Genomic DNA, 25881 nt, shown 5'->3' with positions numbered 1-25881 from the left:
CTAAGAAATGCATTTTAGGTCATAGTTGGTCATCTTGATTCACTCAACACGTCCATGTTCAATGAAAGTGAGAAATTATTCCATACTATTGAATTGGTTAAAACATAATGACATCTCGAAGACACAGTGGGGAGTAAGTGCAAATATGGGTCAACTGCCTGTACGGCCTGATCTCTTTCTCTTACCTCCAAAATAATAGGTACCACCGGAATAAATCTGCTCGGGCCCCAGGGAAGAAGCAGCAGAGGCCACTTGGCCATCTACCACCACACTCAAGTGATTCCGTTTGGCAGATAAGGAGATGGAATGCCACTGTCCGTCATTTAATCCAACACCTGGGGGAGACAAAATCAGTTAAAAGAAATCTCTCTCAACAGTGAACAGCATAAGCAGTTAGTTAGAAGCAAAATATACATCACCCAAACAAGCACGGCACTCAGAATAATAAAAGGAAACAGAAAGACAGGAAAAGGAGGCAAGTGGGTACTGTCTTGTGGAAAATGGTGTGTTATTCTTTTCTTAGGGCCTCAATATAAAGAACAAAATCCCCAACTCTGGAAGAAGTCCTAAGTGGTTAAAATCCTTCAAATGTTTGGCATGGACAGTTTTCAGCTTCCATCATGTACTTTACCTTTTACAGGGAGGGGTTTGGGAAGAGTACAGATATTTTCCAAAATTCTAGGTTAGACCCAATAAAATGACTTATCTGCTTTTTTACATTTTTGTGTAGTCATCTTTTATAATATTACATATTTAGCAATGTATATCAAGTCAATCATTAGAAAAATTACTATAATGAATATTCAAAGTTTTCCCATATAATATGAAGTTAAAAAATAAAGCAGTGTGTACAACCACATTTACATAGTCGATCCTGATGGCGTGCAGATTCCATACTCGCAAATTCACGTACTCACCATAATTTATTTGTAACCCCAAAATCAATACTCAGGGCATCTTTGGAATCATTCACAGACATGCACAGAGCAGTGAATAAATTGTGTTGACCGACACACGTGTTTCCAACTGAGGTTACACAAGGAAACGCTTGTTTCAGCTCTCATATGTAAACACGTTTCCCACATTTTTGTGCTTTTGGTTGGTGATTTTGCCATTTAAAAGACCCCAGGCCTAGTGATAGGGTATTGTCTGGTGTTCCTAAATGCAAGGAGGCAGTGATAGTGCCTCACAGAGAAAATATACATGTTATATGAACTTCACTCAGGCATTGGTTATGGTGCGGCTGGCCACGAGTTCAATGTTAATGGATCAACAATATATATTAAATAAGGTGTCTTTAAACAGAATCATATATAAAGCAAGGTTATATATTGACTGGCTGACAAAAATGTTGTTACCAGAAGGTCACAGGAACCTAACCCCACAATTCCCCTAGGAGTGGTAGTTCAGTATTTGCTAATTCAATGTTCACGATCACTTTACACAACATAACTACTGCAAATAATGAGAATCAACTACATATATACAGTTCTAATGATATTCCTACTTTTTGTATAAATATGGGGAAGGGCTGAAAGGAAATATCCCTATATACAAAGCGGTAATTTTTGCATAATGAAAAACTGTGGTTTTTATTCATTTTTATATTTTCCCCCAATTTTTCAAGATTATATATATAACCAAAAATTGCATTAATCCAAAATCAAAGTATTCTCTTCACCTCTTAAAAACAATCTCCCATCCCTCCCAAGGCAGCTCTAGTTTCATGAATCCATGAGATGAGTTAGCCCTTTCCTTCTTAAAGGGAATTGAGTCTACAAAGGCTCTGTGTCTGAATATCAGCAGACAGGTGGAATCTAAGCATCTCTATTGTGGATTTACCAGTAAGGTTTATATCCATTGAATACTCAATGCTGTATGATTTTGTATATCAAATTAGTAAACTAAAATAGGAGTACTCTATAAAACGCAAAGGTCAGGGCCTCTTTTCTGGTATTATGTACAATGCACAATTTCTTCACTTCCCTAGCTATTTTTGACCACAGGCTTTCAGAGAGAAAATGTGTAGAAGCTCTCTTAGGCGATTAAGCTCTTTGCCCTGGATTTATTTAGTATAACGCAAATTCCATCCTGGGCACTGAAGCTCATTTTTATACTACATCCAGGAAGCAAAAAAGATTTTCAAAGACCCAACTGGCTTGGTTTGTGAAAGGTAATGAGAAAAACCTGAAAAATGAAAAATGAAAAATGTAGGTTAGATACTTTTAGACACATTTTCTAAGAGTGGGCTCTGGAAATAGACGACTGAAGAGTTATGTAATCCCGGACAGTATGAGATTGGACTAAAATAAATCAAATGCCCCAGATTTGTCATCTAGAGCTTCCTTTAAGAGGATACATTTAGAGTGAAAGTCCTTGTACTGAGCTTTGCGTCACACGTGCCTCCTATCGGCTCTCTCAAAGGTTGGACGGCCCTGTAAACATGATTCCGCTTCTGTTATCTTATCTTAGGCTTTTCTTTTTTTTAAAGATTTTATTTATTTATTCGACAGAGATAGAGACAGCCAGTGAGAGAGGGAACACAAGCAAGGGGAGTGGGAGAGGAAGAAGTAGGCTCATAGTGGAGGAGCCTGATGTGGGGCTGGATCCCATAACGTCGGGATCACGCCCTGAGCCGAAGGCAGACGCTTAACCGCTGTGCCACCCAGGAGCCCCTCTTATCTTAGGCTTTTTACAGGTCCAGGATAGTGCTTCTCAAACTACCTGTGGTGATGAACATTTTCTTTCCTGGCCTAGAGCAGACCGATACTTTCATAAAATTGAGGGAAAGTCAGTAAAAATTAAATAAAGAAGACATAAGATACAAGCCCAGCGCCCATGTGCTTGGATGGCACAGCAAGATCTTATTGCTCTCACAGGTTCTTAGAACTTAATGCCAAGTTTTATGCTCCTCTTGGAAACAAATATTTCACTGAATGGGTGTTAGTCCAGGGACCACACTGAGTAGCAGTGCTTCAGGTATGGGCTGGGTGACGCATGCTGCGGGATTAAAGTCAAAGCTCGGGAATTTCTTCTGTCAACACAGAAGCCAATTTAGATTAAGAACAAAAGACTGCTAGGACAGCTGCTCAGTCATCTGACACAGTTAAGTCACCCACGTGCCCAGCTAGCATGTACTGAAGCTGTGCTGTGTTTGTGGGGGAACCACCGGAAAGCTCTCCCCAAGCCTCATTTATAACAGACACCACTGACTTATGAGGAGGAGGCTTGTTACCATCCGTGGGATTTACCATGTAAATTAAACAATGAAAAGTCCAATTAATTCCTTTCTCTTAACTTGACATAATAAAAGGATAATTTTAAAATTAGGTTCTATTTTTTTTTTTTTTTAAGTGTACAACTCCTTCCCGCTTTTAGGTCTGGTGAGAGGGAGCCCCTTAGAAGACCACAACACTGTAAATGAAGGGCAGGAGAGGAATCACCGAATTTGTCCTTTATCTTGTTCATGACATTAAGTAAGTAAATGCTAATTAGACGACTGCTCCCACCACTCATAAGTTTTGAGTCTGGGAGGGGGGCATGTTGTTGGTATAATAAAAAAATAATTAATAACAACAGTTTTTATGGATTTCATAGCAGGTATTGTGTGCTTAACGTGCATTGTGTATTTAATCTTCAACACTGATAGTATTCATTTTAAATATGGGGAAAACCAGGCTCAAGTAAGAACAACAAATTATCCAAGGTCATGTCCAGCTGGTAAGCTGATTCCAAAACCCATACTCTGCCTGCAGGATAGGCGGTCCCTTTATTTTTTTTGCTCTTGTAAATAATAAATTTGAGAAACCAAAAAGCAGCTCCCAAACAGCTAGGAAGTAGCCTGGCACTCTGAGCAAGACCTTGGCGGTATGAGAAGTTGGCGGGCACTTAGGGCTAGGCATTGGTGCTCTCCTGCTGAACACAATCTCACAGAACACCAATATTAGTCAAGGTAACTCTGTGACTACAGTGAAACTGAACCAAAAAAAAAAAAAGAAAAAGAAAAAGTCAAACTACTTTATAATGTTGTGTAAGCCCAGACAATAACAAGGCTACTGTGAAAACCACAAAAATACCAAACTTCCTCTTCTGGATAATATGAATGACAACTGATTTTATTTTTTTTATACCAATTACAGCTTTGGCCTTATTTCATTCCTCCATCCTAGATAAGATTTACAAAGATAACCTCAACACACAATTACCCTTACTTCCTAGCAGCATTTAATCCAGAGCAATTTTCCCCTTCCTCAAAACCTCCTCCCCAAATAAACTAACAACCCAAAATCTTAGAATAAATCATCCTTAACACCTTTACATTAAGACATGCCTGTGGCTCCCCAGGATGTGTGTTCTCCTTGCCGCAATAAGCAATAAACCCAACTTGTTTGAATACAGGTGTGTTCTCTGTGGACTTTGGGTGGAAAGCATTGAAAACTCTAAATGGAATAATGAAATAATAGAAAAATAAATAGAAGTGTTTGTGATTATAGATAGTAGGGGAGAACATGACTGTTTTCCAGAACTCTCTCCCTCTTTTCTCTTCTCCCTTCCTCTTCCCCCCTCCTCTTTCTTTCTCTGTCTCTGTCTCTCCCCCTCTCTCTTTTTCTCACCCTCTGAGGTCCAACCACATAAACACACAAAATGCAGAAGGAGGAAACCGATTTACATCTGCTTCTCACATACAGTCTTCTGGTACCAATCCTAATTGCTACAAAGGAACTGTGACAGCTTAGCCACCATCACTCTCTCTTAAGACCATACTAGGCATCCATGAAATAAGATATATAAAGAAAAAAGCCTGCTGTACAGGGTAGGTTCTTTGCAAAGGTACAAAAGGTGGTTATACCTAGGCTATTGCTCAAGGAGGAACTGAAGGGTTTTTCCTGTTTTTAAATATCTTTAAGAGCTCTGAAACAGTGTCAGAAATTCCTATATCCACTAACTATATTCAGCAGCCAGAACTAAAGTTCCAGGCCACCAGATAGATCTTGTCAAGACGAAAATATGGAGATCACTGGTGCCAATCACTTTAGGAGAAAGGGAGTTTCGGGAAGTGACAGGTTTACAATCTGGGAGGTAGGACTATTCCAACAATGAGAGGGAAGAAGGTGGGATAAAACAAGGCTCTCCTCAGTTAGGCAAATCCAGAGGGCTGCTCCTCTGCTAGGGCCACAAGGATCGTGAAGGTCTAGTAAATGAAAAATGCCAGAAACGTCTCTTATTCTGCAAGCCCATGTCTCCAGGCCCTGCCCATGACAGCAAGAAGCTGGTTTATAGGCCTGATTTTCACCTTCAGGCAAAAGCAGCAGCAGAAATGCTAAATCATAGCAGAAATCTCAAATCCTACAATAATGAATTTGCTTTAAATAGGAAAACATAGCCACGCTGTTCATTGGGTCCTTGATGCCATCTGAACAGTGTTTGCTTTGACATCTATAAAAGTGACAACGACTGAAAATATTTTGTGTCATGAAGGAGTCTGTAATACTGCTAATATCTTTTATAATTTAGACTAATATCTTTAATATTTCAAAAATGATACAGGCTGACAGTATTTTCAAAGAATTCCAAGTGACAATTTGCCAAACTGTGTATCACATTAAAAATTTATCCTGCTAATTCAAAGATTTGAACAACACGGCTCTTTCTCAACACAATTTAATTTTTATTCCACTGCAAAAGATAGAAAAATTTTGATTCTTTAAAACATATTAGGATTACTAATTTATATCTTCAGCAGTTAAGAAAAATTGAACCACCCTTACTTACAGAATGGAAAGCTTTAACATAATATGATACAAATCCATCAATAAGTATTTGATTCCCTTTAAAGAGTCATTATAATACATCCTGACAAAGGACTTAATTCTTGAGCATTGTACATGTGAAAACCTTCCCTCAGGAGGGGACCAGTGAACCACCCACCCAGCTACCATTTATATACTCTGTTTTCAAGTGCAAAAGGTGCTTGCCTCACTGAAACTGGCCAAAATTAATATTTTTCAAGGAGCTGGAAAAATGGGAGTGGGGGAGTTGGTAAGTCAAGGCCTACTTGTGTGATCTGAAGTGTAACGATTTTTCCTACCTTGGCATTCATCCATAGTTGAGGCTCCTTGTTATTAGCTATGGAAACAATCACACTGAGTCCTCTGATGCCACAATGGATTACATTTAATTTAATAAATTTAATAAATTTAAACATTAATTTAGAGATAATTTAATAATTAAATTTAATTATTTAAATTATTTAAATTTAATAATTAAATTTAATAAATTTAAACATTAATTTAGAGATTTTTAAATCATTCAGAGTATTCTATATAGACTTATGCCTAGTAATTTAATAAATATTCATGCCTGTAATGTGTTTAGAAAAGGACTAGCTTCATGGGGCTCACTATAGTAACACTGTACTGAAGCAGTTTCTTTAAGATGTTGAAAGAAGGCTATGAATATAACCACTTCTTAGGATGTCAAATAAATCACAATAAACTACACATTAATGACAAGCTTACATTTTTAGGCCCTCATTTTAGGGAGCCTATTAATTATTCATATGGCACTGATTAATTTATTTCCTTTTGTCAAGCCTGCAAATCTACCACATTTTGAGCATTACATTAAAAAGTCACAACATAGTGACTGTTAAAAATTATAATTAACATTGAACTTTTAGCTCCCACAAACTGCAGTGATACACTGAACAATGAAAAAGATACATAAAGACTATGCATTTGTGAGTCCATTTGTATACTTGTTCTTTCTATATTTAGTTTCTGACTGTAATCTGATTTTTCCTCTCTCAGTCATATTCTATTAATTTTGGTCATAGTTAATATAGAGGAGTAGTACAATGGCATCTTTAATTTTTTTTTAAAGATCATTTATTAAACTGATGTGGTAATTTACCTCAATGTGACCTCTAGTTGCTTGGCTTGGGTGTTATTCCACATATATGAAAATGTGATGGAGATCCCTTGTCAAGAACTATATAATTTTAATGAAGAGACAAAAATATCCCTCACCCAAAGCACTGACCTAAATTAGACATTAATTTTCCAGATACTCATATAGTCTTCTTAATTATAGTACTTCAAATCATTATGATACCGTATTGCCTAGAAGTGGAGAGAATCCCATTTGGTGTCCAAATGAAGAACTTTGCATGAATCTTTTCATCCTCCCCAAATATATCCAACTCTGTACAGAATACGTCGGCAAGTGAAGTTATTTTGACTAAGGGTTTTGGTTTTACCACACACACAAATACAGAAATAGAGATAAGATCCAAGAAGGGCCTCTCCTTTTCTCTCACGGACCAGATAAGGCTAATAGCTGTGTTAGACAAGAGTCTAGTCTTCCACTGAAGATGCCCAGTAAACTTTGGGTCCACTTCAAAGTCTTTCGCATTTTTCCCCAAAACACATTTCCTCAGAATATAGTCACTTATCTGGAGTGCGCAAGAGGGTCATGAAAGGACTTTTCTATTCCTCCGTAACTATCATTCGGTTAATAAGAACTGCTAGTGGTGAAGCCATATTTAAAAGGAAATTGGAGTCAAGGTCCTGTAAGGCAGAGCACTGATAATCTTATTAACTCAAGTATTCATTTATTAAACAAACACTAATTTTTTGGTTATGCATAAAATGTTAAGGAAAAGGGATCGAGAGATAATGAAATCTTTCAAACCCATATGCTTTGCCTGCAGGAACACACTTATTACCTGCTGTGATGTCACTGGGTAATTTTCCTGGCTGGTGGAGATTCAGCTTAAGTTTTCCATCATTAAGAAAGAGGAGGAGACCCCCTGAAACCAGCTGAAGTTCGCTGAACAGGAGAAGTCCTGCCTTATTCCAGGTTCGAAATTGAAAGGTGGCAGAAAGCTTGTCCTCCCCGGAAAAGCCTGGCAGGGCTAAGTAACTTCTGGGGCTGAGAAAAGTCACAGGCACAGACTGTGACTGTGAACAGGAAAACGACACATTTCCCTGACAAGAAAGCAAAAGAAAAAGCTTTAAGAATGGCTCGCATCACTTTAGTAATAGAAATGGAAGTATTCACAAAGGCCGTTTACGGATCTGAAATTATCCTTGGTTTAAAACAGCAACAAACTGCTATCAACATGAAAATTCAAATCCTTGCCATATATCTTAAAGGTTCTTCAAATCCCGTGATAGTATGGTCAGGTCAATCTTTCCCCGGGTTCTTGGTGAAATCCGTTTTTCCCCAGTTTTCAACTTCTATAAAGGCATCTAACTCAATGCCATTGAAGTCAATAAAAATTTATTTAAGCCAGTTCTTTGTTTTTTACCTTTTCTTGGTTTTCCATTCCCTGGGCTCTGGGTGAAATCCTTTTCTCTTTCATCTTTTGATGCGTTTGGTTCTAATCCACCCCATAACATACCCAATATTACCGAGCTATTGTTTTTCCTTCTGTATTTTTTCATATTTTTCTCTTTTCCCGTTGGATCTCTGATTTATATATAATATATATTATATATAACATATATATAACATATATATATAGTTTCAGGTTTATATTCAGTTACATGTACATAAGCACACACTTAGATATACGTTGACGATATACCTACACACTAAGCATTATTTATTTTACAAAAATAGGAGCTATGTTCTATCACTAATAAATACCTTATGGAAATCCTTTTGAGTTATCTGGCGTAAGCCTAGTTCCTTCTTTTTGTTGATTGCATAATACTCTATTATGTGAATATCCCAGCTTTTACTCAATTGTTTTCCTGTTAATGTGCATGTGCTTTGTTTCCAGGTTTGCCTCTCCCAGCAATGCTATGATAAATAACTCTGCATGCTCCTATGTGTATTTTCAGTTCGACAGAAGAGAGTTCTAAATACAGAATTGTATATACCTGTATGTCTTAATAAATATCGCCAGCTTCTTTTCCAAAAAGAAGTTAAAATACTCCACATTTCTACTGGTAATATACAAGGATATCCTTGTCCCCACATCCTTGGCAGGAATAGGTATTATAGATCTTTTAAATCTGCACAAGTTCAATGACAAAATGCCAACATGATATATCATTTTTATTTATCTTGCGTTTACCTGACCAACAGTGAATCTGAGCATTTTTCATGCGTTTGTGGCTCTTTTGGACTAGCTTTCCTCAGAGTGGTCTGTTTATATCCTTAGCACATTTTTCCTTTTGTGTTTTACATTGGACACTACGATGCATAATGCACTACTTACATTCCTTTATTTTTTTTAAGATTTTATTTTCAAGTAATCTCTATACACAACATGGGGTTTGAACTCAAAACCCCAAGGTCAAGAGCTGCGTGCTCCACTGAATGAGTCAGCCAGGCCCCAACATCCCTTTAATTTAAAAAATATTTTTGGCTTTTTCTTATCATTAGGCCCATATCATCAGATTTACATGTATTATTTTGCATCTAATGGTTTTATAATAGATCTTCAAGATACCTTAGAATTGCATAAGTTTTCATTAAAATACTATATATGTATATAAATTATTCTGCTAGTAAAGTAAAATAGATATTTAAGGATTTCAAAAAACTTCAAGGTCTGAATTATTTAGAAATAATTAAGCATATTCCTTAACAGGCTTCAGAAATGAAGATAAACATATTTATTTTTCCTGAAAGTAATCGTTAACATGTTTTCCAAATAGAGATTTGAAAACTCAGTGAAATTGACTTTATTCAGAAGGATACACATTGGAATTAAACCATTTGGTCTTGGTTAAACAAAAATATTTGGCTATACTGTGACTCTGTTAAAAGTGCATTTGCTCTCATTGTGGACAAATACCTTGTCCCAGTGAATGAAATAACAACAGCGGGAAAGTAAACTACACTGACCCACAATGTAAAGGCAATTAGAAACTAACAAACCTCGTAAAACTGGAAACATTTTACCAGCTGCAGTTTGGTCCCATGCTCCATTTGGACAGCTGCCTGCTACCACCCTGCAAGCCGCAAATCCTCTTGCCAGTGAAAAGTGGGTGTTAGCTGCATGAGCAGTTTCTGGAAACTCATTTGCCAATGAAACACACACATCTATCCACAGTATTTTTTTTCCTATAAATCATCTACCCTTTTATTAAAAAAAAAATAACTAAAAATCTTTCTGGATGGTATACTCCTCCAAATACCACCAATTCACACAGAGAATCAGGAATAAAATCTTTTGCAAACAATAAATATTCCCATGATGTGCTTTGGGATTGGCTGACACAGCACCAGTTTAAATGGATACATCCTGAATTTTGAACAATTACAAAAATGTACTGAAATGCATCTGTGTGTCTGCGTTTCTATCATGAAGCCGGTTAAACTGGAAACCATGTTTCCCAGAATCCCCTTCCACAGCTGGTTTTGGTGAAAAGTTAGCCCAAAACGGAGCTTCTGTGGTATTTGAGTCAAAAGTGAAATGCCAGCCATTTCCTTCCACAAGACTTTTTTTCTATGACAAAGCCCAGTGAAGGGTGATCACAGAGGAGCTGGTTTGTTCCAGTTTGTCCTGGCTCTCCTTCACTCTGCACAGTCTCTTCTTCTGACAGCGGGCCTCCACATTCCAGTTCCTCTGACAATTGTTAATATCCAAGTCCTAAAATAGATCCCTTGTTCATAAAAGTCATAGTGGTGCTGCTTCCCTGACTGAACCCTGACCAGTACAGTCCTATTTAAAATCTGCTGCATTTCCACAGAATTAGAATATAATGCAGCCTGACCAACACTGCTATTGGGACAGACTGGCAGATGCAGTCTTGTAACAGCCTATTTGTTTCTTTTATTTGTTATGAATGACCATAGCAAAATACAGTTTTTCAAATGCCTCTCTAATATACATGGATGTTATCTGATTCCAGGAACTTGGTACGCTTATTTAGGGAGTTTGTCAGGGAATATCTTATTATTACACAGCAAAGAAATTAGGCCCCTGGAGTAATAACATCACAAAATTAAATTATCAACTGTAAAAAAAAAAAAAAAAAAAAAGCTTTATGTCATATACAAATAAAATAATCATGCCCTGTGCATTATAATTCCTTTAGATTGGATTAATCCTTTACATGCATATTGCCAAGGAGAGAAAATTTTTAAAAGCGTAATCTCTAAAACATCCTATCACGTCTTACCATAGTGGTGATCTCTGGTTTTTGTCGCTTGGCCAAATCAATGATATCTACTCCATTATAGTAGAGGTTTTCTAGACACCCATGAAAATTCTTATGGGCGAATGACACTGATTTTCCAGGTGCTGGAATCCCTCCAAAGCTGATCTTAGAAAGAAAAATGGCATCAATAATATTGTTTAGTGATTTTCTGATAATCTGCTTAAATAATTATGACTAACAGCTATAGCTTTAATCATCACAGATAAATCAATTTTTCATCACTCTACACTGCCATGTTGCTAATTTCATATGGATATTTTTTTAAATTAAAATGCAGATTTAAAAACAAATTTACATGCATTCAGTTTTCATTTACACGAGAACTTGATTATTCTTACAAGTTACTAATCAAATCTGGAGTTGATGTTTATTGGTTGATGAATAAAAATGCAACTTTATATCCACGGTAAGCCTCTGTTTAATAACATAACTGGTTATAATGGCATTTTGTTTTATAGACATTTCCGGCGCATATTGGTTATTTGTGCATTTGAATCGATTGATAATCTATTCAGTACTACAACTTCTCCATAAATCTACACTGCTCAAGGATGCCCTACAGCACACACAAAAAAACAAAACATGCAACACATTCTGTATTCACTTGTGGTAATACGATCCCTTGGAGATTTCTTACATGTGATAATTTGTGACTATACATTTCAGGTAAAAAAGAAAATCTCTCTGTATAAGAGTAGATTAACATATTGGCAGAAAGATGAAGCGTCAGTAGTGTCTGCCCAAATCTGATATTGTGAGTTAGGTCACTTGGAGTTACTCTGAAAAAGGGGAGGGGAGCTCTCTACAGTGTATTTTCTTTTGCATGGTCACCCAACATCCACATCATAAAAATCTGTATTAATTGATACATAACTATCACACCTCATAATCGAGGTCCAGGTAACTGAATTCTCCCTGGGCGTGGAAACGGTGCCTGTGCTCATCCACTGTGAAGTTGACTTGTTGGCCCACGCGCTGGATGAGCACGGAGTGCCAGTGCTGGTCGTCCAGCAGGCTGCCCAGGGTGAGACTGATGAGCGTGTGAGTGGAGGGCAGTTTGGCTTCACCTGAGAAGAGAAAAAATAACAGCACCATTATTCCCAGTCTAGAAAAAAAGTTTCCCCTCGTGGACCGGCATCTCTCATAATTACTGCAATCTCCTTCCTTGCATTCCATCCAAACACTAGAGTGGATCTACCTGAAGTTTGAATATAATATCCTCTCAACCTTGTTGCAATTTCCTCCACTGTTAATGCTTTTTATTAGTATTTCCCATCACATGCTCATTTGCAATGTAAATTTTATCTTTGCTACAACCTCATTACTTTTACTACCTCAATATTTTTCAATGACCCATTCCTTTCTTCATGATGTTTGAAAACAGCTAGATAGTTCTGCTGGCACTTTGTAAAAAATTTCAAATGAAGGTCTTGTACAATTTGCAAAATATGAACCACTTGTAGGTGAAAGTGGAATATTGGTGTACATGTAAGCCCTTGGATATGGACATACGGCACCTTAATTATTACAACAGAAGCTATAAAAGTATAAAGTTACTGAAGTGGTATCTAAATGGTCAGATTTTCAAGCACTTCGCCGAATAATTTTACCTGAATTAATAAGTAAAAAGAGTCTTCCTCTCCTTAATTCCAGTGTGATGTGATCTCCATTTTGGCCTTCCCGGTGGAGCAGAATGCCATCACTCTGCATAGTTTTAAATTTCAAAGAAATAATATCCTTTACTGGGCTCAGAGAGTTTTGATCAAATCTGTAGAGAAGGGAACTTTTTCCATCAAGATCAACCACCTCTGATCCTAGAGACAAAGACATTAAAAGTCATCCTAAAGGATAAATATGCTTTTTATTAAAGCATTTAAATGTGTGCATATATACATATGATACATATAAGGCGTTGTTTATTGTGCATACACACTCACATGTGTAGTTCAGTCCCAAGCCAGTCATAAGGGAAAATAAAGTAATTCCCTCCTGATGCCTGGGATTGATTCCATTTTAGTCTTTACTAACCTATTTACAAAATCATGATCTAGAAATACATCTTAAACTGTATTCCTAATTTTCTCATATTACTGAAAGCTATTTCTCTTCATCCAATAAAAAAAAGAAAATCAGGAAAAGGGTTATGATCAATATCCATAAACCACTCTGCATATTTCACAATCAGTATTTTTAATGATGTTCCTGAAGTGTTGAAGTGAAACTGTTTTGAGCTCCTGAAAAAATGGTTTGCTGTCTCACAGATCTCTCACACATGCTGTAGAAAAGAGATCTGCGTACAAATACACACACATACGTCAGACACATCAAATGCCTCCTCAAGTATATATTAAGCTGACCTTTGTGTTTTGTTTTATTTATTATTTTTGTGGCTAATAGTACTTAAGAGTAATGCTACATTCTGTGTTCTAGAGGACACTGTTGGGAAGACTTTCACTTAATGATATTATAAGGGCTGTTCTGCTGCATTTGTGTCAAAACCGTGACACTGACATGTTTTTTCAGCTTTCTGACAGTGTCTTATCTACTCACTGTCAAGATCACTTTTATTCAGTTCATCTGAAAAAAGATGTCATGTTATACCAGTAACGTAACAGCACATCTGTCAAAATCAGTTGCACCCTGAACAACAGACAAAAAATAGAACTGATAATACTGGGAAAGCCTAGCAGTGTTTTCCGTATTTCGCAATTCAAAGATTTTTTTTAAGGCAATTACCCTTGAGAGTACATTTATGTAATAAATGAAGAGGTTAGGGAAACCCAATGAAGCTATTTTTCAACTGGTTAGCCGACTCTTCCCAGTCAATGAAATGACATTAAAGTTTACTCATCTTGTTTCATTTGACAAAATTATTACAGCTACTTGTATGCCCAAATATACATTTCATTCAGATTATCCATCATATTTAATGTGAACCATTTATACTCACCACCCCCTGAAATTTTTTTCAACTATTTTATGCAGCTATCTTTTGAAAATTCAGAGGTTTGATTTTTCTACATCTTGTTAATGTGCTTATAAAGAATTCATTCACCACGTGCACATGAATAAACATTGCATTCTGTAGAAAGAATAACGTTAACTGAACAATTATTCCGTGTTATATAGCTGAATGAATGTGCACGGTAAAGACATAACTCTGTGTCAAATACAAATAATGTCTTCTATGATTATTAGATTACAATAAATTAAGAAAAATTCCAATAAGACAGACTTTAAATGCTGACACATTTGGAGCCATGCAGTTATCTCGGAGTTAATGTATTGCTTAAAGGCAACCATCATAATAATGATTTTATTTTAGATAAAGTCTATTTTTGGAATTAGCTACCAGGAGAATTTTTTTTTCCAATAAAGGTTCAACCTGTGTGACTTCAGCCTACTATTTCTTTTTTTTCTCTTCTTTGCTATTGTTATCATATTACAATGGTCATACTCGCCCTTCATGGCACCTAAAGCTTTTGTGCCTACAATATTTCCATCAGCAAAAACAGGATAGTGAACAACATATCAGACGACTGATGCCTGAAACAATGGTGTATTGCTCCCTCTCTTAAACTGAAGCCACTTGCCACTTTCTTTCACTCTTACCTATTTTCTTCTTACTCCACAGATAATACCTAATGTGAGACATTCGTTCAGCAAGTATGCATTTAGCACATCATTTGTGAGGCCCTGGGATGGAAGCTGAGATAAAGAGAATAATCGACAGAAGCATGGCTCCTGCCCTCAGGGAGCTGACATTCCGTGAAGAGGGACACGGCAGAGCCAGTGAACAGCCATGACGGACTGATCAAGCCTAACAGAAGACTGGGTCTCTTAAGGTAGTTGGGGAAACTCAGCTCTCTGATCTAGAAACGTCACCACTAATGTTCCTACTACTCCCCACAGTCTTCAAGTCCTATACGTGTCCCCATAAACTTTTCGAATTACTCTTAGGACATTAAATTCCCCCAAACCTAGACATTCTCTCAACACTTTCTCTTCTTCACTTTCATGAAAGGAAGCTCTGAGGATTGTCGAGAACTATGGTGATAGTCAGCGATTCAACTCTCAGAAGAGGAAGAAGAGTGAGCAGGGCTTGCCTTGAAAATGGGTCTGAAAGTGAGAAAGTAGTAAGTAGGAGAAGGATAAACAGATTTCACATGGGTTTGAACAATACCTTCAGGGAAAAAAGCTAAATATAATTCAGAATGTGAGTACAATGTCAGCATAGGAAAACTTTAACTTATGTATGTGCAATATACGTAAAAGAATTTTCATTAAAAAAATTTCAGGATGATTCCTAACAGTATTACTTTAGATAAAAGACTCAACTTATAATGAGTCTAATATAAGTCACTATTATAAAAAGCTATCTACACAACATATCTGATATATAAAAAGCATATAATTTTAAACAATAATCACAAAACACTGTGTTATGGCACATACAGCTAATGATACAAAAATCTGGAATTATATGAAAAAAAGTCTTGAGACAGAAAGACAGAGAGAGAGAGAGAGAGGAAGACAGAGTGAAAATGAATTTGAACTCATTATCAGAATCTAGCTCTCCAAGGATGCTGGTAGGAGACAGAGGTCTGTAGTTTCTCTTGAAAGTGGTCTTACCCACTGTTAAGAAAAATTGGGAAAACTGGATATAATCCAAACGAATAACTTCACATCCTTTCAATGTCATATTGGACCATTTCTTCACAGACCCACCTAAAGATTATTTAATTCTAGGTAAATTAATAAATGTCTGATTTTACTATTTATTACAGATTAGGATCAGACTTTGTTAAGTTACATGTTAATTTGTAGATTTTTTTCCCCCAGTAGAAATACAAATGGCCCTACAGTTATGGTTTTATTGCCCTGTTGGACATTAATCATTTATGTACCTAACCTTGTGATAGTAATCCAGCATTCTTTCTTGGATTCCTATGTACACTCAGTCTCTCGAATCTTCTTTCAACCAGCTTTACCATCCTTCTGATTCCTTCTTTAATTAATTAATCAATCACATCTTTCATATGTGTTTATTCTGTATTTGAATGAAAGTCATGGTTTTTTTGCTTTTGAAAATTTTACTTTCAACATTACTAACTTAAAAAGGACAACCTGGGCTTCGTATCATTGACTGGCAAGCAACATTTCTTTTTTTTTTTAATTCTATTTATTTATTTGACAGAGAGAGAGAGAGATCACATGTAGGCAGAGTGGCAGGCAGAGGGAGAGGGAGAAGCAAGCTCCCTGCTGAGCAGTGAGCCCAAAGCAGGGCTCAATCCCAGGACCCTGGGATCATGACCTGAGCCAAAAGCAGACACTTAACTGACTGAGCCCCTGGGAAAGCAACATTTCCACATTTCAGCCATCACCAGTAACATTCAAGGCAAATTTATTTTCACTATTCCACAAAGGACACTACCATGCAAATACATTCTCACAGAAGAAAAGTTCAGATGATTCGTAACATACTTCTTTACATTGAAACTAACTTATGAAAGATTTGATGAGAGTAGGCCATTAATAAAAGTAATTTAACTCAATATCTATTTGTTTAGAAACAGTAAAATAGGCATCCAAAGTAATATTCATGTATCAATTAACAGAATCACACTTATGCCCATCTTTTGTCACTTTCAGAAAAAGAATCTTTTGTACACGGTTGAAATGTATAAACAGGAAAAGTAGAGATATTAGAAAACTGACTATAAGAAAAACTAGAAATCAGAAGTTAACCAAATGTGTAACAGTAAAAGACCTATAGTCCAAAGATTAGGAGGAGACATGTTACTTGACTGAAAGAATCATGTTTCTAATGGTAAATCAGTTCATTAGGAGGTTTATAACTGAGGTTATATTTTTAATGATTGAATTACTATAGATATTAATAATGTGGCCCTGTTCACCATAGGGAGGACATAAACTTTAATTTTCTAGTAACGAGTTGCAAATTGTTCTGACATATTTATCCCCCTTGGGCTAGTCCCCTTCTGTATCATTTTTTTAAAAGATTTTATTTATTTACTTGAGAGAGGGCATGAGCAGGGGTAGGGGCAGAGGGAGAAGCAGACTCCTCGCTGAGCAGGGAGCCCAACACAGAGCTCGATCCCAAGCCTGGGAACATGACCTGAGCTGAAGGCAGATGTGCAACCAACTGAACCACTTAGGCACCCCTTCTGAACCATTTTTAATAGTTTTTTTAAATTACAGTGTAGCCTAGAGGTTAAGACAACAAGTCTGCACGGGTTTGCATCTTCACTCTACCCTGGGCAAGTGTATGAGTTTCCTATTATTAAGGTAACAAATTACCACAAACTTGGTCACATGAAACAACACAAATTTATTATCTTCTAGTTTTGGAATTCAAAAGTCCTAAAATCAAGGTGGTGGCAGGAGCTGCTTTCCTTCTGAAGTCTCTGGAAGATAATCCCTTTCTTCCCCTTTCCTAGCTTCTAGAGACCGTCCACATTCCCTGGGTCATGACTCTTTTCTTCACGTACAAGAGTAGGATCATAGCGTCTTCAACTCCCCCACCTTGTTTCTGCTCTCCTTCTCTGACTGATGCTTTTACCTCCCTCTCATAAAGACCCTTGTGATGACACTGGGCCCACCTGGATAATCCAGACTACTCTCCCTATCTCAAGATCCTTAATTTAATCACACCTGTAAGTGCCTATGCCATATAAGGTAACATAGTCACAGGTAACAGGGCATTACTCCTTCTATGACACAAGGTACTTAACCCCTTTGCCCATTTCCTCTCTGTAACACGGGAATAATAAGAGTATATTCTTCATAGGATTGTTGTAGGAATGTATATCTGCATAATTTTTGGAAGAATTGAGGGCACATAACTACAACTCAATAAACATTATTACTAATGCTAATGCTATTATTTATTGTCAGAACATTGGGCAGGGAAACAGGCACAGCAAAAATAGTTTAATAAATACATTTGGTGTATTTATTTTCAAAAGTAAACTCTTCAAAAAGTAATGAATTTTTGAAGAGCACGAGAAGTGCTCAATTATCAATGTCACGGCCAGGTTATGCAGCAAGAATGATTTCGAGCCATCTGTGGGTTCTGTGGCTTTCTCTGTCCGTCAGCTAATGCCTGAGCTGACTCACCATGGCGATTGTCGGTGACCTGAATCCTCCTCAGTGAACACCTCCATCTCAAATCTTCTCATTTACAGCAGGCATCAAGGAAAGAAGAGACTCAGAAAGACTGTAGGCCCTACTCTCATATCAATTCTCCCTGCGACCCAGGAAAGAGGTATAGACTGATTTATTTGCATGATTCAGAAATACAATCTCAGTGGAATGAAGAGTTTTCCGATACAAAATATTCAAATTTCGTTCAGGGAGTTGTGTCAGAAGTGGCGTTGCTGAAATGTGTATTCTGTGCTCCTTTCTGTCAGCACGTATTTATGGCGAGCTCCCTGTGAACAGCGGAAGACACGGCAATGCATAAATACAAAGCACATTTTTTGTCACAGAGTTTCCATTTTAGTGGGAAGGACGCACCTCCCCGAGATGTGATTTTTCACGCTGGTGCTTGGACCTTTGCTTTCTGCTTCGGGGCTGGGTCCGAATGATTTCTAACAGGTGCAGGAGGAGTTGATCTCTCAGCCTCAGAGAAGGATGTCAACCAAATTGCAGATGTACCTCTGTGAGCAGCAAATTGTTTTTCCACCTCTGCATATGTCACATAAACACACTCCTCGTCGTCATTTCTTCCACTTGACTTGGTATCCTTCCCTCACACCTACATCCTACCCCTGCTCCAGAAGTTTGAGACTTTGCAAAATGTGAGGTTGCTATCTGAAAAAGTGATGCCCTCCCCCCTCCCTAAATGGATGACTGAGAAAAACCTATACAACAGCCAACAGCATGCTTTCTTAAACTAAGCTCCGTGGTCAGTCACGTTAGAATCAACTGAGGAAAATCTCTGGGTGTTTCCATAAGCACTCAACATCCTGGGCTCTGCCTGATAACCACCAGGTTAGGAGCTCTGAGAGCCACACCCAGGAAAACAGGTTCCTGAGTGACCCTGAGCAGATGACAGCATTATGATTATCTGACAAGGACAAGAAGGTTAAAAAAAGAACCTTTTCCCTGAAAATGAGTAAACTCATTGCACACTGAATTGTACCATGGAAAACGAACATGTTTATCTATACTGTAGGTGATACTTGCAGAAATTTTTGTGGAGGTGGTAGCAGCTTGTTCCTGAAAGGTGTTTTGGGGAGAAATTGGTTCTGTGAATTCAACTGTGAATCATCGCATCACTGATGAGGTCAGTTGGCTAAGAAACGTTAAGAGAGACAAATTGGAATAGAAAATGCATGAGCTGGAAAACAAATCCTTGAATAATAGAAAGCTGACTTTTTCAAAGGTCAAGAAAGAGTTCCTAAAAAAGACAAGAGAGCCTTCTATTAATTCTGTGGGAAGCACCTCAAAAATATAGAGAAAAAAGTGCTCTAAGTGGAGAAAGAACAATGGACCAAAACTCTTCTGGGCTAAACAAGAAGTCAGTCACCAGTACCGAGCACACTGTTTCTTTACTTGAAAATTACTACCTGTGAATTTCTAAACAAACAGAGGTCCAATTTTGACTTCTAAGAAACATAAATCAGACTGAGTCACCGTTAAACTACTGTATGGTGAAATATGAAAGCAACAGCATGATGTATTGGCACTTGAGATCTGCATTACTGAACTGGGTTTTGAAGAGATGGCGAGGAGAGACCAAGCACTTGAGAAATCAACAGGAAATGGGTTGTACTATTTTTGCAAAGTAGCATCAAGGAACACAGAATGATTTAAGGGACTCTTAAGTTTAAAACAACCAAAATTAATACAATAAAAAGGAAGAAGGTACAGGATCAAGTGCTGCATCTAACCGCAGAGAAAAGGTGACTTTACTATGATGGTTTTAAATAGACTGAATTAAGATCAGTGATAACACTCCAGGAGGTTATAGGAACAAGCCAGATCACTGCCACTTAAATATCAGTTTAAATTAGCCTTTTCAGTAGGTTTGAAATGGGTAAATCTACCACATCACGGACACCTGAGTGTGTCACTGGAGGACATAAGCTGTATTTCTGTTTCTAATATTTATTTGCAACTTTTGTAATGAATGCCACAGAAGTCACTTAAATGCTGAGTCTCAATTTCCTTATTTGGAACATATGGAGAAAAATTCCAATTTCTCATACCACACAAAAGCTGTGGGTTTCAAATGCAAGTATCAAAAAGCCCCATTTATTACATATTTTGTACGCTATTATTATCATTTTAATAATAACTAACATTCAAAATCTCCTATGGTCGTCTCACAGTTCTTTAATCAACTTGCTACTGTAGGAGTGTAACACATGTGTGGCTTTTATACCTTTATCCATTTTTCAGTTTTTATCATGGTTAACTGGATGTTTTTCTTAGTTTGTTCATTTAGCAAATAGTTACTGAATGTTTACTGTGCCACGTCCTACAGTAGGAGCTGGTGTTGCAACAGTGAACACGTTCTGATCTCATGGATCCCCCAATCTGAAGGAAAAGAAAGACATCCAGCCACTCATCCCACATGGACAGATATATTTACAAACTCTAAGCGGAGCATGAAGGGAAAGGGCAGATTGTACGGCAGTTTGAAAGGGGAGATCTAAATTAGGCCGTTGATTGGGGACCACATCTTTGAGGAAATGAAACATACTCTGAGTAGACGCCCACCTTTGTAAATGTCTAGGATCAGGAGGGAAGCAGGAGCTGGGAAAGGGGGGTTATGAGTCTGAGAGAGGGCAAGGAGAGGTGGGAGGATGGAGACTGGCGAGGGCGGGGTGATGGTAGCAGGAAGGAGATGGGAGAGGTCCACAGATCACCGTGACCCTGTGAAAACGTGGTTCCAGGTTTTGTTGGGACAGGTCTATTTTGGTTTTGTCCTTCGCCCTAGGACATAACAACTGATCCTCAGACTGGTCTTTACTCCTAAAGCAACACCCTCTGGCTTTTCAGTTAAAAGCCCACGATGTTTAACAAGTCCTTCTAGACTGGCAGGATTGATTTTTTCCAAAGGTGCTCCTCTAGGCATTAGGCAGATGCTGAAGTTTCTGGCACCTGACCCCTCCCATCTTGCTTTTGCCTGGGTTCCTTGGTATCTCATCTTGGGCATGTGTGGTTCCAGAATCAGCCAAGGACTGAAGGAGAATTTCTATGCAGGAGTTGAGGTGAGGCCCTCCTTCTCTGACCCCCTCCTTTTTAGGATTCCACCCTCAATTTCCAGCCACTCTGGCAACCTTGAACTCTGAACTCTGCCTCCTTAGCCCGGTAAAATCTGGCTACTTTCTGCTTGAGCATTATGATGTCTGCAAACTGGGATGTGTTTTCAGGAAAAAGTCAGTTAAATGTGGATCTCCCGGAGTTTGCTTTCCTTCTTTCAAGAATCAAATCTTGTCCACTTCCATCCTGCTTTGAGTTGAACCTCAGAGACCAGAAGGGTTTTGTTTTTTTTAAAGTATATTTTGTATCCAGCGATTACAACTACGGCAAGATAGCCCAATAAAAACAACTCTGCTAGGACTGGTACTAAAAAGCAAATCATCTTTTTGTGAATTTTTTAATCATTGACTTGGTCTATCAATTTATCTAGGATTGAGAAGTGGGAATATGCTAATTCTATTATTCCCACTTTATTTATTACCTGGAATATACCTTTACAGAGAAATTCTCCCTCGTCTTCTATTTGGTTACCTTGAAGTACAGATCACACAGGAAAAGCAAGATAAATTCTTGACGTTTCCCTTCATTTATTAATTTTTCAAAATAATGAGTTGGTTCCTTCATATCTCTCATAGGTAACCAATTAGATTTTCATTTTTTAGTACTGTCATGAACCCATTCACTTAAACATACTTAATATGTTGCAAAACTGCAGTTACTATCCTTCCTGACACTATGATATTCCCTTTTCGGTCCATGAGAGCCTGCTCAGTTGTCTCTGAGTTCTTGTGACATAATCCCAGCAGGTGTCATAGTTTCTTTTTTTTTTGGCATTAAAATAGCAAAGCTAACCTTACTTTAATTTTACTATAACCTCACTTATCATAAGATTAAAATCTTAAAGACTATAAATTTTGCAAAGAATTAGGATTTATCCTCCTTGATTTTAGGCTGACCAGAATCTAACTTCTCTTTAATCTTTGGCATAAAATAGGATTCCTCAGCTACGGTATTAGCTAATAAACAATTAGACTGCAGGGGCTGTATTTAATTCACCTTGGTCAAGTATTTAGCAGTTAACATGTGGGAGCTGCTTCATAAACATGCATTGAATTCAATTATCACTATTCTTTAGAGTAAATCCAAAAAGTTTACTGCTTTTCATTTCTCCCCCTAACCGGACGTGTGGTGAGCGGAGACAGAAGACAATGATTCAGTTCTCAGTGTCAGTAGCTGGCACTTCTCAGGCTACTTTCTTGCATTTCCTTTTAATAATGTTTTCCAAACTGAAATCTACTGATTGAAGTCACTCCAGCTTTCAACAGTTTTTACATTATAAAATGCATATTTTTATTCTTTTAAGTTGACATGAGCTATGTAATTGATAACTTGCTTCCATTTGTTAAATAGAATCCATAATTTTCTCTTAAACAGTCTGGATTTAAGCAAATAAACACAATAGTTTCTATATTGTATGTCGTTCCTCAACTTCTATAGATCTCTTCTCTTCCAGGCTTCTCAGTTGTCCCCGTGTTCTGTGTCTGGTCTTCCACAGACCACACATGCAGCCAGGTTGGCAGGGGAAAAGCCCTCCCGAGGCTCACCGACCCTGTTCCCCTTCATTCATTCACCTACCAGAAGACTCATACCAAAGAAGGAACATCTGACTACCATAGAGTATCGGTGCGCCTAGTATGACCACCGGGAGAACGGCTGTTCCAGGAACAGGTGGAAGTGTCCTCTGACCCAAAAGTGAGGTGTCAGAGAAGTTGTCAGAGACTGTGATTCCTCTGCTGAGAAAAGGCAACAGGTGAAAGACTTATCTCCGTAGAGAAATGAAGGCTGCATGTGCGGTGATTGCCCCGGGCACCGTGCAAAGATCCCAGGTCTAGAAAAATCATGAAATAGTGGCATGTTGAAGAAATGGAAGTGGTTCAGAATGGCTGGACAGCTGGAGGCTCTTACTCTGTTGAGGATGAGGAAAGGAAGTTCACGGGCTGCAAAATGAGGATGTCTACACACCTAGAGAAGAGGAACTTGGGATTTACACTAAGGGCAGTTGTCGCAGCAATGCATCCACAATTAAAGAATATCATCTCCTGTGGCTTCACTGCCACTCCCTCAGGACATCTCAGACACAGTCACTTCTACTCAGTTTTGTTTCCTTTCTCTGCCTTTGTTTATCCATTGGTTACTTCCCTTCAGGACACTTTGTAGAGTGGTATTTCTTTACTGTCAAACATTTTCTCTTCTTTTTCCTTCTTCCACAAGTTATTTCCTTACCCACATCTCTTGTCTAGCTCTATAAACATGTTCACGGCTGCTATGGCCAAGACATCTGAAATTTATACTTTCTCTTTGAACCCATAAAATTTAGCTTCTCCTTCTCTCATTACTCAGGAAACAACTTCAAGTTTTCCAACATAAAAGTAGAACATGCTCTTTGATATGGATTTTCCATTCACTTGATGTTCCTTCATAACAAGTTACTGCCCTAACTCACCCGGACAGAGGGTAATAAAATTATGTGTGGCTCTCACAATAGCCACGGTCCCTGCAGTATTCATAGGAGCAGCTTGTATCTATAACTTCAGTGAACACGTGCAGGAGGCACAGGGTGGGGGGCCTGGCATAAAAACACATGCTACCTGAGAAACAGCATAGAGGATCCACTTTAATTATGATAGAAATGCATCTCTCCTTTTCAAAGACATAAGCAGCTGTCCAAACACAGCACTTTATACTTTTATTCTTAACAGTAATGCAGTAAGTGGAAAGCTATGATTTAATAACAACGATATTAATATAGGTTTCAATTATATACCTTCGACTGAGAGCATTTAGAGTTCCAACCTTCTGTGTTCCCCAGGGTTGCATTCAAGGAGTCAACAATGGAATTAACGATCTCCCCTGTGCCCTTTCAGAGCTCGTTCATTCTCCACTGGCCCTCCCAGCATGGCACCAATTTCCAGATGCTTGTTCCAATCCGATAACTCAGGGACCCTCCCATGCAATCACTAAGCTCTCTTAATTCAACATCCTTGGTACATTTGAGTCTGATCTGAGTCAAGAGAACCCTCTCTCCTGATCACTGGTCCTCTGGTTTGAGGTTCCACGGTCACTGCACACATGAGATCAGAAGCCTCCTAACCGAGCTGCTCTGTGCGCCATTTCCTTCAGCCTGAATGACCATTCTCAAATACAAACCAATCCTTTGACCAATTCTCGTCTCTGTCTCTGTGCTCAACTAGGGTATGTCCCTTCTCCTATTTGGTCTGTCCTCCCAGGCTCCCATGTGAAAAGATCTGCATTTTAGTTTCAAACCTCTTGCTATAAACGTTCTTATACTAATCTCAATTCATCAATCACTTCATTCCTCACATCCTACACTCATGCTACAATATTTTACACTGAGTTTTTATAATTTTTATGACATTGCCTCTTCTGATCTCTGGGGTCAAACGCCCCATGTTAGTTGCTGTAAATGGTTCTGTTTTTACATGTACTCAGGCACATACTCCCTCACCCCACAACTCCCTTTCTCTCACTGAAATTAATAAGCAAGTTGACAGCAAGCTCTGGAGGGTCATCACAGACCCCTGCTACAGCTGTCATACATGGTGTTCTTACAGGTTACCTTGGCAACATGCACATTCCTTTTTTGGCTTTTATTGTACAAGTACTATAAATTTTGTTTTGAGTTTTTTAACTGTAGCATTTTAGATAATGTTGCGTTTGTGCTTTGTTGTACAGAGAGAAAGGACTGTATTGAATAAACCTAGGGTTAGAATGCAAAATATGTTACATATAGTAATAATTTCCATTTATTAGGATATATACATTATTTAAAATTTATCCCTATACCCACTACCTAGTAGAGTTCTCTTTCAACAAGTGTCAATAAATATTTAAAAGGTAAATGCATGTATGATTCATATAGTTGTCAAGAGCACAGGCTTTAAGAAAGTAATGGATATGAATTTAAATCTTAGATCTAACACAAGCAGTCTATGTAATCCTGAACAAAGTTCTTGATTTCTCTAAGTTTCACTTTCTCCCACGTCAGGAGACTTGAAGCACCCTGGTATACACTGCTCTTGAGTGAGTGGCTCAGGCAAAGCCCAAAAAAGACTCACATTAACTTGGTGCAAGCAACATGGACACACAGGCCAGCAGGTGCATGCAGTCCTCCAGGCCTTCACAAAAGGCTCACTTAACTGCCAGCATGGGCAGGTATCCTGTGACCACGCCCCAATACCACTTCTCCTTTTTATAGGGACTGTAGGAGAATGGCCTTATATATCTGAAGAAAATCCAGGCTGATCTTGGATCTGGGCTACTCAGGGGAGTTGCAGACAAAATCTTGCAGCTGTGTTCTTGGGCTGATAGCACCTGCACCTCTTCCTTCTGAGGACAAGGGGAGCTGATAGTCCCACCTATTTCTGTACAGGCAGCCCAGAGCAAG

General features: G+C 38.1%; 1 protein-coding gene across 1 annotated transcript in view; it reads right to left on the bottom strand.

Annotated features, from left to right (window-relative positions):
• The window catches only part of CNTNAP4 (contactin associated protein family member 4), a 238169-nt gene that overhangs the window by 84220 nt on the left and 128068 nt on the right, over window positions 1–25881 (bottom strand). The window contains exons 5-9 of the mRNA XM_026495274.4: window positions 12791–12994; window positions 12063–12247; window positions 11142–11285; window positions 7727–7988; window positions 186–335 (exon numbers count right to left, since the gene is read on the bottom strand). Coding sequence (XP_026351059.1) covers window positions 186–335; window positions 7727–7988; window positions 11142–11285; window positions 12063–12247; window positions 12791–12994 — 945 coding nt within the window. The remainder of the gene's footprint in view (window positions 1–185; window positions 336–7726; window positions 7989–11141; window positions 11286–12062; window positions 12248–12790; window positions 12995–25881) is intronic.

The sequence above is a fragment of the Ursus arctos genome, unplaced genomic scaffold (assembly GCF_023065955.2).
Source record: "Ursus arctos isolate Adak ecotype North America unplaced genomic scaffold, UrsArc2.0 scaffold_19, whole genome shotgun sequence".
Taxonomy (NCBI): Eukaryota; Metazoa; Chordata; class Mammalia; order Carnivora; family Ursidae; genus Ursus; species Ursus arctos.
Note: the sequence above shows the minus strand (reverse complement) of the source record. Positions and strands in the feature narration are given on the sequence as shown.